At 41.6% G+C, this 12,943-nt stretch overlaps 1 protein-coding gene across 1 annotated transcript; it reads right to left on the minus strand.

Moving 5' to 3' along the window:
* Window positions 1-479: 479 nt before the first annotated feature.
* On the minus strand, window positions 480-11,548 carry stk17al (serine/threonine kinase 17a like). The gene is made up of 7 exons (XM_017429426.3): window positions 11,170-11,548; window positions 7,959-8,171; window positions 4,542-4,686; window positions 3,684-3,810; window positions 3,531-3,579; window positions 3,054-3,233; window positions 480-2,156 (listed from the first exon to the last, which is right to left on the minus strand). Exons 1-7 carry the CDS (start codon window positions 11,283-11,285, stop codon window positions 1,871-1,873), a joined length of 1,116 nt encoding a protein of 371 aa, XP_017284915.1. The 5' UTR covers window positions 11,286-11,548; the 3' UTR covers window positions 480-1,870.
* Between the last annotated feature and the right edge of the window lie 1,395 nt (window positions 11,549-12,943).

The raw sequence follows: 12,943 nt of genomic DNA on the forward strand, positions 1-12,943 counted from the left end.
TCAAAATATATTTTGGCAGAAACTGAGCAAAGTTTTACTGTTGAAATTTTGTTTACACGTGTTAGAATTTGACGTAATTTAATTAATTTAAGCAAACTAAAGTTCCTATGTTGACCTCTGTTGACGGGTCTGAGCTCCTGATCAACTAAACAAGTCAAAAGTTACAAATAAAATTATTTTTCTTTGCAAATAGTTGAACTGACATCACAAGTCTTTGTTTTGCAGCTTCACTTTTTATATTATTTTTAAATAAAATGATATAAAATATAACAATTTCACTTATATTTTGAATCTGATAATGCATCAAGTAAATGTTATGGTAAAATATTCACATTGTGGCTAAGATTATAAACATAAAAACAAACTACATCAATATGAATGATTTTATTTTATGGTTTACTTTATTAAAATAAATGTTGCAAAGGACTACAGTTATATTTACTGCTAGTATGAGCAAGAATCACACAGAGACAGCCGTGTTTGATAGAAAAGCACATGTATTTTTCTTAGTTACATTTTGCAATGCATTCCATAAACGTACATTTATCTTAACATGATGTCCACAAGGACAAGTGCAAACCTTCCTGAAATTCAAGAGCAGAATCCAACAGGAATAAGTAAAAGTTGATGTACAAAAAGACATAACGTGTTGATCCGAACATCAATACACTGGTTAAAAAAAAAATCTTTACAGATTATTCTCAATGCTAACTCACAATATACATTTCAGTACTTTCCTTTTCGAGAAATCTTTTCCGATTTCTCTGCTCCCGGGAATCTGAAGGCAAGTATCACATCTTCACCACGTCACTCTGTTGTCGTTACAACAAATCCAACAAAACTGAAAAGCTTCCGACTCCTCACGGTTTCCTCTTTCTGATATGGATGTTGTATCTGAAGAGCGTGAAATCTAGAGGCAACCTAGCAGTTAAGTGAAATTAAAAAAAAAAAAAAAAACATTTTGTGCAACTTTGTGCAATAGCCGGCAACAAAAGAAATCCAAAATTGAGATTGTAATATCAACACAGAGATGAGGTTGAAAACAAGTCGCACGTTATGAGATAAATGCTGTTTAGGTGATGGAGGACAGTAATTATTTACAGTACTATGCTTCATGAACCTTTAGTTTCAAAATATTATGCAGACGTCCAATAACTAAATCCAAAGTGCTCGAGATTGTCCTTTAAAAATAAAAGAATGCTACTACATCAACCTTAAACTAAGGCGTTTGTGACTTTAAACATTAATTGGCAGAGGTGATACGACACATAAATAAACATATAAAACAGTGAAACATTTCATGTCTGGCTTCAGCATAGGTGCTGCCCTCTGTCGTCATTCCTTTTTTTTAAAAAACCGAAACCATCTTTTATGATCCTTTACGTGTTGGAAGTCATTACAGAAAGTATGTACAGGTTCTTTTAATAAGTGAAGCCATTTTTTTTAAAGAAATTAAGACAGTTTCTACTGTGAAACCCAGTTCAACAGGCTAATTGGGTGAAAAGACACCAGTGCAGGAGGGAACTAAACAGAGTAAAGCTGAACTCTATTCACTTCTGTTACTTGCAGTGCAGTTGTGCAGCGAAGTCTTTATGCATCATCTCCCACTCTTTTCACTTCATCCCTCATACTTCTCCCGTGCAAATAGTCCAATCAGCACAGAGTAGCAATCATCGTTCAAACACAGAGGTATCGAACTGCAAACAGCTCAGCTCAAAGACGTCACAGCAGTAAAGGCAGCCAGGCAGAAAGCAGCCACAGAGCACGGTCCTGGTTCAGGACGAGACCAGGAACCTGCAGGCCTCACTTGGCTCTCGGCATCCACTCCTTTGAGTTTGAATTCATCGAGTCCCTGCTCCCGCGGCGTGCGTCAGCAGATCAGCTCCTGCTGGATTTCGGGCAGCGTGGGGAACGGGGGCTCGCCGAAAGAGAAGGCGTCGCGACCCGCCTTCAGCTCGCCCTTCCCTGGACACATGAGGTACGTTCCGATCAGTTCCAGCTCAGGGGACGGAGCGGGGCTCTCGGGCTCCGACTCGGACTGGCTCATCTCGGGCTCGTCCAACGAGGAGGCCGACCTCATGTGGAGGTGCGGGTGGGAGTGGGGATGCGGGTTCAGCCAGGGGTGATTGAGGCATTCTTCTGCAGTGGCTCTCTTCCTGTACACACAAACACAATAACACAGTGGATGAGTGGAAATTCCCAGAGAGTTTATATAACCATCAGATTGCTTGGATCTTTTCGATCTGATCAGTTCTCTTAGAGGTCTGCCATATTTCTTTTTAACCCTGGCCTCATAAAACCACAGGAACAGCACTTTTAATTTGAAGATATTCTCTCCTTCTCGTCTCCCTGATTACCAAGAACCCTGGGAAATTTCGCCTTTTTCCAGGGCTACCACTAATCTGTTGCGATTAAATGATACTGGCTGGAGACTGTGGCTACTTTTCAGACGCACTGTGGTTACAAATTATGGCTTTTTGCTGGAGCAGTCTATTAAAATTAAAGCCAGAGTGACGTTAACCAGGACTACTTGGCTCTTTTTCCCCCCAAACATGGTCACACTTGCATGGGTGTTTGATCTTCTGTGATCTAAATAAACTCAATTCTTTAAAGTGATAGTCCAGTCATCTTTGAAGTGATGTTCTGATGGTTATCAGTGGTTCGTACCTTATCAGCCACAGAGCACAGAGTATAGGAAAGGAGGCAAGTGTCTCCATCCAGGCTAGGCTGATGGTTAGCTGATGTCATGGCTGATAAGGTACTAACTAGTGGACATAACATATGACTGGACTATCCCTTTAAATGAGGACAGCTTACAGTTGCCAGCTGCAAAAACAAAAGAGGAAGTGGCTCGCTAACGTGATGTAAATCTTATTACCACACACACTCATTTAGATGCATGCGGATGTACTTCCGGCGAATATGACGCACATCCTCGGTGTGTAAACCACCTTTTGGAGCTGCTGATGCAAGCTCTGTATTTATGTGTTAAGAAAAAAACAAAACAAAAAGATCTGATCTGATTAATTTCGTCTTCCAGTAAATAGGCTCACCTGGGGTTTTTCACCAACAAAGACTTGATAAAGTCAACAGCCAGGGAGGAAATCCCTTCAAAGATGTCCTGCGAGTAGTCCACGTTGACTTGGGAGATGTTGAGGTACGTCTCCTGTTTGTCTTCACCCAGAAAGGGCGACTCGCCCGTCAGCATGACGTAGATCAGTACTCCAATGCTCCTAGCAGAATGAGAAGGAAGGAGACGGATGTTATGGGGCAACATGTCATCTTTCGTTGTTAAAAAACATTTTCAGACAGTCTGTAACAACTGCCTTGGCTGACTTCCACTAAGCTGCTGTCAGGTAATAATAAGAAGGTATGAAGCAAGGATTATCTTGTGGTCAAAGGTCTAGACATGAAATGTCGTTTTGCATGTTTAGGAAATGATTTCACTCTTCTGTGTCTGTCTTTTACCCCCAGAGGTAAAGCTCATGCTGAAAAAGTTTGCATAAAAACAGACAAGATGAAACACCTACCACATGTCTGTAGCGGTGCTAATGGGCTCATAGCTCAGGATTTCTGGTGCTGCAAGAGACACACATGCACCCAGTCAGTCATGAAACATAACGCTCAACCTGAAAAGAAACAGGTGGTTCTAGGAATTTAAAAAGCCCGAAGGCAGAACTCACCCACGTATTCTGGGGTACCCAGGATCTCCCTGACTTCTGTAATGCTGTCCATGCGTCTGGACAAGCCAAAGTCGACAATTCGGATGTCCCCCAGAGGCCTGGCACTGGTCAGTAAGACGTTCTGAGGCTGGAGAGAAAAGCCAAACATTAGTTACAGGTACATTACATAATAAGTATAAATAGTTCAAGCAACCTGACCTCCTAAATTGATGTTAAATGTACGTGGGAATAAATTGGAGGCAACTAATCCTGAGGGGACCATTGGTCTAATTTGTAAATTTGAAGGTTGTTACTCTGAGCTAATTATGAACCTATTAGGCAGCCCTAACATGGGAAGGATCTCCATACTCCTAAACTGCTTGGATAGCTTATTTAGTGCCAGAAAAAAATGAAAGCATACCTAAAAACAAGTTTATTTCTGGCCCAGAATACAAGAAATAGAGAAATATTAACTTTCAGAGCACAAGAACACTAAAATCTGATTGACATCTGCATATTAAAGCCACCTAAATAACAACATACAACACAATATCAACAGAATTTGTGGCTTCATAATTGGATTATTTAGTTGTATATATAAATAACACATTGCGTAAGATGTGTAAAGAGAAACCAGACACTTTGTTTATTTGGGAGAATCTAAGAAACATTGCTGCCGACTACATTGTTATAACAAGACCCATTAAAAGAAAAAACATGATCGTTCCGTCAGGTCCATTTACAAACACATTCCTCGTGGGAACAAGGTCGTGACACACTAAATGAGTTCTGGTTGCATAACAGAAACAACATCTCTCCAAGTCTAACCCTTGAGGGAATGGATTGTCCTCCATTGTCACATAAACTCAGTTTCCTTACTTTTAGATCCAGGTGGACCACATTGTTTCGGTGCAGGAAGGCCACTCCGTTCAGGATCTGCTTGGCTAGTCGTATTACATCTTTCTCTGTGAAAGCGTCATCGTTATCGGCCACACACTGGTCAAAGATTTCACCACCGGCGGCACTGCAAAGAAAGCACAGGAAGAAAAAAACATTAATAAAACTAAGAAAAAAAAAAGAACAGAATGGAAAGCCATCTAGGAGGTGTTTACTTTGGCTTCCTTTCATTTTTATTGTGAAACTCTCAAAACAAACCGTTTTAAAATGAATAAATATCCCTTTCCGTTCAGTCTGAAATACTATTTAACAGCAAATACCCACTTGTCCAATTTTCGCAACACCAAAAATCTTCCACTTTCTTTAAAGTGTCGTAACAGTCCCGTCTCCTCAGTAGTCTACCGAAAGGAACAAAGTCCGTCCACATCTACACACGCATGCAGGTCAAACATAAATCAATATCATTTTAGGCACCCCGCCTGTGAAAGCACCTTTCTTTTCTGAAGTAGTATTACAGAGATAAGAGTGGCTGCATTAGCACACAGCAGGTTCAGATAAGGTCTATTACAACACGATGTGTTACAATTAAACTCACTAAAATGGGAGGAAGAAGCAAAGACAAACTGTTCTGAGTTAATCAAAACCTTTCAGAGGAAAAAGGAAATTAGAGGGAAGGAGCAACATTAGGTTGGGAACAAAATACCTTGCGTGCCTGCAGATTTTTACACTTGTTTGATCATCAGGGATTAACCATTTTTGGAAGTCGATGTTGAATTCTGATCTCTAAAGGAAAAGTGCAGCCAGATTCCTGACTGATCCTGCTGCTCTTGTGTAACACAGTTAAGTAAAGGGGAGACATGGCGGATTTATGTTTGATGCCCCCCATATCAGTCAGATCAGTGCCTGAAGCTGACAGTTCACCCCCCTCAATAAACTATAACCATGTGTGGGGGATTTAGAAGGCATACAATCTGTTTTTACCCTCGGAGGAAGACTTTGTGACCAGGCGGTGAGCATGACCGTTACATAACCAGCACCTTCCATTCTCCCGTTAAGTCTCCTTTTTTTCCCCAAATCAGCCTCAGCTGGAAAAGTAACTTTTTTGTTCTCAGATATATTCCTAAAAATGAGCTTTTTAAATGGAGGAAATCAAACACATGCATGTAGTTTCACATGGCAGTTTTTAAAATGTATTTTAATGTCAGTGACTCACTAATTCACGGTTGTCAAAGCTAATTTGTCATCATTAGCTTCACCTGTAAGCATTTGATGTGCCTGTCAGGGACCCAAAAGGACAAAGTGTTTCAGTTCCTTCATTAAGCTGTCAGCAGCAAACACTTAAGGAATTTACAATCTTGATGAAGTCAATTTTGCTTTAAGTCAACTGAGAGAACATTTTGACAGTAATTACGTCTCTGAAGTCTAAATATCGCCGCCGTGCTCTCCTCCTTTCCAAAAAAAAAATGTTCAGCACGGCTGCACCCGACCCACAAAAATAAACTAAAGAAAACTAAGTAAAATAAGACATCATTCAATTTAAGTAAACAATCTGCTATTTATCTTCAGGAAAAGCCATTTAATCAAAGCCCTTGTTGGCTGAGCACCAAGCCTGGTGCTCATTTACGTCAATAGCAGCCCCCTGCCAACCAGTGTCACCAAGGATAACCTTACAGTCGGATGGATTTTCTAGACAATGCTTTGGTCAACTGAGGCTCAATGAGGTCAGGGTTTTGTCAGACACTCTAAACAGAAATTAAAGGGAAGATTGTAAAAGAAAAACACAGCCGTGCTTTCTAAAAAAAAAAAAACAAAAAAAACACGTGCTCAGACTGGGACAAAAAGGAAAAAATAAAATCATTTTTGTTGTTGTTTTATCTAGAGAAGATGCTGTATATGTAACCCTCAAAGAAATACAGAAAAATAACCGTCTGGTCCAGTTTTATGTGTGAACTCTAAAGAAGGAAATGAAAACTTGTCTTGATGGTAAAGTCATCACTATGACTGTTAGAGCGCAGATAGAAAAGCACCTTTCAGGACTCCGAGGTGATTCATTTTCTTAATCAGCGATCTTTTCTGGAACCTGTCATTAAGCTGGAGGTTTCTGTGGCACTGACACACACTGGAGCTGCACTTCTCAGATGATTAGAATTCAGCTTCTGACATTTCTCTCACACTGATGAGGATGTGGTTGTGGCTATGATGTGCATGTGTTCGCTCTCGACGCTTTACACCAGCGCGGCGCTGTGCTAGTTTTGGGAGCCTCGCTTGCCGCTTCCATTTAAGCCCACAGGAAATGGAAAATCGTTTGCGATTCTTAAAAATTGGGGCTGAGGTCAGACAGTCTTAGAGGCGCAGCTTTTCGAGTTTCGTCATGAGTGTTTCTGCAGCTTTTAGGACACGTGCACTGAAGTCAATAATACCTGACATTTAAAGAGCAGGCTGCTGAGTATTAACATATTGCTCGTGTCCAGGAAGGGGACCCATGTCGACTGACCTCAAGTTATATTTTTTCTGCTAGGCATGTAGGGTTGAACTTTGGTGCTTCTTCCTCTTTCACACTTTACTAAAAGGATCAAATACATGCATGCCTGTTTGTTCTGCAAAAGCAGCCGATGTCTGGATGTAAAAAGACGAGCAGGAACTGGGTTGAAGAAGATCCTCTGCCTGCTGACATCATTCAAGTATATCTGCACTGTGTTAACACCCTCTAATGAGGCAAATGAGATAAAGTGGTCTTTCCAGATCTTAACTGGCCTGTGTCATCTTGGCAGTCAGAAAATATTTACCTGTTACATCATGTTATTTAACGGGAGACAAATGGTGTGAAACTGCTGTGTCAGTGAATGAGCAGCTTAACTTCTTCACCTGTGCAGTCAAAGTCAGCAGCACACCCCCTTAAGCTTAGATCAGCAGGTTTTCTCAGTGTCATCTCAGTGACTAATTTGTAGCCCAATATGATCGTTTTCGAGCAGCGTGCATTTTTGGCCTCAATGGTGTTTGAAGCGAGAGTTCCTGTCAGCAAGCATAGCAAAAAACTGAGGCAGTGTGGCAACACCGAGAAGAGCAAATAACCACAGAGAGAGCGAATTTCCATTTAAGGCTGGGTTTATGAAACATCGGTGCAAAGGATGTGCATTTTACCTGCGTCTATTTACATGAGAACAAAGAGGTTTATCTCATGCAGCCTCATTATGTTATAATTGTTCTGACGAGTAGGTGACGTTTAAAGAAAGATTATCATGCCATCAGTAGTAGTGCAAACCAAGAATTGCTGTGTTTAAACTGATCTTTTTTTAAAAAATAATTATTTTTGGAAGGTCTGACTGAAGCAGAATGTTTTTTTTTTTTTCCCCCAAGAATATTTTTGTAAAGTTTCTCATGTCTCAAGCTCCGACTCACCACTCCAGAACGAGGATGATTTCTGAGTTGGTTTCATAGACCTCATGCAGTCCCACCACATAGGGGTTGGCTTTGGCTGACTCCAGCACAGCGATCTCGTTCAAGATGTCCATGCGGCAGTCCGCTCCCTTTCGTCTTTTTCGCAGGAACTTGGCAGCGTACTGCTTTCCCGTTGCCTTCTCAAGGCACTTCTTCACCACGGCAAACTTTCCCCTGGGAAACAAAACAGGGAAAAAAAGATTGAGAGGGCGATTAGCAAGGAGGCTGAAATTACAAGAAAAAAAAACATAAATCTTTGGCTTTTACAAAAATATGGGACAGATTTTTCTGTTCCAACTACTAGATTTGATCTAAATCATTGAGTCTCAGGAAAATGTTCTGAACATTACAAAAAGCCCACCAACCACTGAAGGGTCAGTTATGGATAAGAGGGTCAAATGGCATCATTTAAAAACAGACGTTTAGTTGAATGTTCCAACATTCCCCTCCTCTGTGTTTAACCCTCAGAAGGGGCTGAAAGGAGACAGATACGCCTGTCACTTTTTGCAAGAGCTGTTGAACGTGAGCATTGACCTGATAAGGGTTTTATCACTTCATAGGTCAAGCAAATACAAAAAGATGCAACTACTTGGCTGTTGAAAGGTCCTGGTAAACGCTTGGATCGAACAAAAGAGAGCATCTACTTTCACTAACCCATCATTTCCATTATTTTTATGCATTAACGAGGATGAATTCAATGGGAGGTCTTAAAGGTCACCAGTGGGTGCGGGCAGGATGTCCGATGTGTGCAAAATTGCCACAGCGTGTCACACAAACACAATCACCAGCCGTTCCTCCCACACCGATAATAAGACCTTGTCCACTTCCCTTTCTCCACAGCTGACAGCAGCAGGGACAAATGGAATTGTGTCGACGCCTCCACCCAGACTCTTAGCCAGAGAATGATTCTGCTTTGACAGTCATACAAAAGCTGACCAGTCAGCTAAACACAGCGGCCTCCAGACCAGGACCACCCACCTGATTGCGGCTGGTTACACCAGGCAGGGGGTCTACCGCTCCAGTTCTGCTGGAGCATAAGCAGCATGTGGAAATGGACACCACAGCCTAAAAGGGTTTACAGCTTACACACGAAGAAGAAAGCTGAAAGTGAAAAGATGAAGGAACTGAGCAGAATCTAAATGAAAACTGTCAGCATGGTGCAAGATAAAGTCCCACAGTGTTCTTCCAAGAAATGACTGTCCTACTGACCAAAAGCAGCAACTGTTCTGGCTTAAGCGTGATTCTGTTTTGGCTCTGATTTGCGGCTGCTGCGGGGCCCAGATTCTCCTCTGCCGTTTACAGTTTCTTGCAGAATGGCGACAAGTCATTGTTCGGTGTGAAAAGGGCAGAAGCCGTCACGGCCTTTTCATCCTTAATTAGCCAAGTTCAGATCTGTGGGCTGGGAACTACATATGGAGTGAAAAGAAATGACTGGTGACAACATAAAGGAGCAACAGGAAGCTCTTTCAAAAGGCTGACAACAGGTCAGAGGTCGCTAAACAAGGCCATCTTCCAGCTGGCCATGTTCACACTTTGTCACATTTCAGATGCACAGCCACTTTTGGGAACATTTTTAGGCATAAACCTTTTAATTCCTTAAAAGAAAATCTGTTTGATACAGAGGCTTTCATGAGAACAACCCCTGTTTTTCAGATTAGGATTTACTTTCAGGGTTACCTTCAAGTTTGCTATCCACCATCTATTTTACTAATTCATTTCCTGCAGTCGAAACGGTGACAATTTGATTGAGAAATTTGTTTCCTGTGACGTTCTGTCTCCCTCAGCAGGGCGCTGACTCATGTCTGCTGTGCAATGAGAAATGACAGCTCTCACAGCTCTTATTTGCCTGTTTGACAGATGGACTGGATGCACAGCACAAGTTCCTCTTCCTGCTTCTGAGTTGGCCACAGAATCTTCTGTGCACTCGTCTGACGGGGGGGCTCGGCTCAGAATACAAAGCATGACATTGATGACGAGGGCTTTGAAAAGAAGGCCAGTATGTCTTATGAACTGACATGATTAACAGGAAGTAACTGCAGGAACAATAAAGCTGGCACCAACAGGCTCTTAATATACAGATTTTACACCTGATTTCCTGTCGTGCCATGCTGCATACATTCCTTCACCTAATGCGATTATTGAGGCTTGATCTCAGGATGTTGTTGGGTGGAAATCATGTGAAGAGAAAGGAGAATTACTGCAGTTTTAATGGTTGCTGCAGCCTGAACCGATTGCTGACTGTGTCGTGGTTTTCAGACGATTTCTGAAAGACTGGACTCAGAAAAGTAAACTTAAAGTGAAGTAGCAGAGATAACAATCAAACACCTTCTCAGAGACGCAAATGTCATGTGCAGCTTATCTTAATTTGGCAGGTTTCTGAGAAAAGTTTGACATCACCTCAAACGGCATTAGGAAAGAGACAGTGAGGGAGGAGGGAAGACATAATGGTGACTGATTGTAGATGTCAAGGGCTGTTTTATCAGATCTCCAAGGAAATGCGGTGTAACAAAAATGCCAAGAGCAGATAAGTCCCTTCACTGTACGCCACAATGGCATTGAAACCATTCTCCCTTTAGTCATGCTGCATAATGTGTCATTTTATAACCACAACCATAGAACTACATTATTTTTATTAATCCAAACTAAATTTGTAGATCTACTCAAGACATTAGATGGTTTACTTTCACTACTACAATAACGTGGGCATAAACAGAAATGATACTACAGGCTGTTTCACACCGCATTATAAAACTGGTTTCATTGTCTCACAGATGTCAGGTAGCCCACGCAGTGTATCCACACCATCAGCTGAGATTTAGGCTCCAGAAGTTTAAGCTTTTAGATTTTTGAACGATTAAAAAAAAAAAAAAAGTTTAATCCTTCAAACAATTCATTGCAAGCAACTGTCAAATCTCAAGAAAGAGTGAATTAAAGAAAAACAACAACATCTATTTGAAAGATTTAAAGCAAAATCCACAAAAGCGCATTACCATTGCGCACTGCGGGTGCCAAGCGCCGCTGCTGCGCCAACACGGAAAGGAATGCGGGGTTGGAAATGTTCAATTAACAGGCTCCCCAAACACGTGCAAAGTGTACTTCTAATATGATTACACGATTTGCTTAAGATTAGAAAAGCATTCTTAAAAACAGGGGAAAAACAAAAGCAACTCACCTGCCCAGTTCTTTCCCTGCCAGCTCGTAATTGGCCGTGAAGGGGTCTTTCCTTATCCTTGTGTGGATTTCTGTCACAATTCCGTTTTTGTTCATTGTTGCCGAGTAGTTTGGCATTGAAATCGTGCCTTGGAAATCAAACAGCTGTCTTCCTGACTGAGTACGGGGGAAAAAAAAGAAGAGAGAGAAAGAGCGAAAAAGGTTGTCTGGCCCGCTCAAGAAAAAACTCGCATCGTAGAAAAAACAACTGAAGCTGGAACCACCGGGGAGGTAATCCAGGTTAAACGCGTCCCAAAGCAAACGGAGGATGCTGCACAGTCGATGCAGTGACTCCAGTTTGACTGCAGCCAAACATTGAACGCGATAAAGTCCCCGTCAGGACCCCCCCCCCGCGCCTGACGCGCAGCGCAAGAAGCCAATGAATCCGCCTGACAGGACGGGCCGAGGCAGCCAGCTGGCAGGAGGTGACAAATGAGAGGAGCTCCCTGGCGCAGGGACGCAAATTAGTTTGGGCTTAGTAATTATTAGACTTACCCAAACAGATCTGGCGAATACATTTGTTTGTACCCTTTCGTCTAAGAAAGAAAAGACACACAAAAGTCACTGAAATAACTTCAAACCGATCATGTTATAATAATAATAATAATAATAAGAAAAAAAAAATTATTGAAAATCAACTAATTAAAATCAGTCATTGTTTTGGAATTTTAGTTCAACGGAATCATTTAACAACAGAACAAACAAAGGATGGTAACCTTAGAAAAGGTAATAATTCAAGTACAGGGACTGTTAAACTAAGGTGTGTCCTGGAATCAGCATCACGTGTTTTCTTGTAATTTGAAAGGTAAAAAGTAGTCACAGTGCTGTTTGGTATCATGGTGTGTAGCACACTGAACACAGACCGCAGAAAGCAAAGGAGAGAGATGTATCTGGAGCTTAGAAAGAATATTATTGACAAACATGTTAAAGATAAAGACTATAAGACCATCTCCATGCAGCTTGATGTTCCTGCACGTTATTTAAAAGCTTGAGGTCCTCAGGACTGCAGCCAACCTCCCTGGATGAGGCAGCAAGAGGAAAATTAATGACAAATTGAAGAGATGGATAATATGAATGGTAACAAAAGAGCCCAGAACTTCCAAAGAGATCAGAGGTGAACTCCAAGGTCAAAGTTCATCAGTGTCAGATCAGACCATCGGTCACTATTTAGAGCCAAAGTGGATTTAATGGAAAATGACTGAGGAGGACACCACTGTTGAAAGTAAATCATAAATAAGCTTGAATGAAATTTGCCAAAATGCCTATTGAGAAGCCACAAAGCTTCTAGGAAAATGTCCTTTGGACAGATAAGACCAAACTGGACCTTTTTGACAACAAGTCCCATCAGTTCTGTGTTCACAGGCCCCAAAAAATGAAACATACAGAGAAAAGAACCTTGTATGGAGGAGGCTTGGTTCTGTTCTGGGTCGGACACAGGGTGTCTTCAGTCTGTGCAGAGTGCAGTGGAATCTCAAGACTATCAAGGCTTTCTGGAGTGAAATGTGCTGCTAAGAGTCAGAAAGCTTGGTCTCAGTCGCAGGTCATGGGTCCTCCAACAAGATAATGATCCAAAACACACGACTAAAAAACACCCAAGAATGGCTCAAAACCAAACATTGGACCAATCTGAAGTGGCCTTCTGAGCCCTGATCTGAATCCTGAGGAACATCTGTGGAAGGAGCTGAAACATCTGGAGAAGGAAGCCTTCAAACCTGAAACAGCTGGAGCTGTTTGCT

This window comes from Kryptolebias marmoratus, linkage group LG12, assembly GCF_001649575.2.
Source record: "Kryptolebias marmoratus isolate JLee-2015 linkage group LG12, ASM164957v2, whole genome shotgun sequence".
Taxonomy (NCBI): Eukaryota; Metazoa; Chordata; class Actinopteri; order Cyprinodontiformes; family Rivulidae; genus Kryptolebias; species Kryptolebias marmoratus.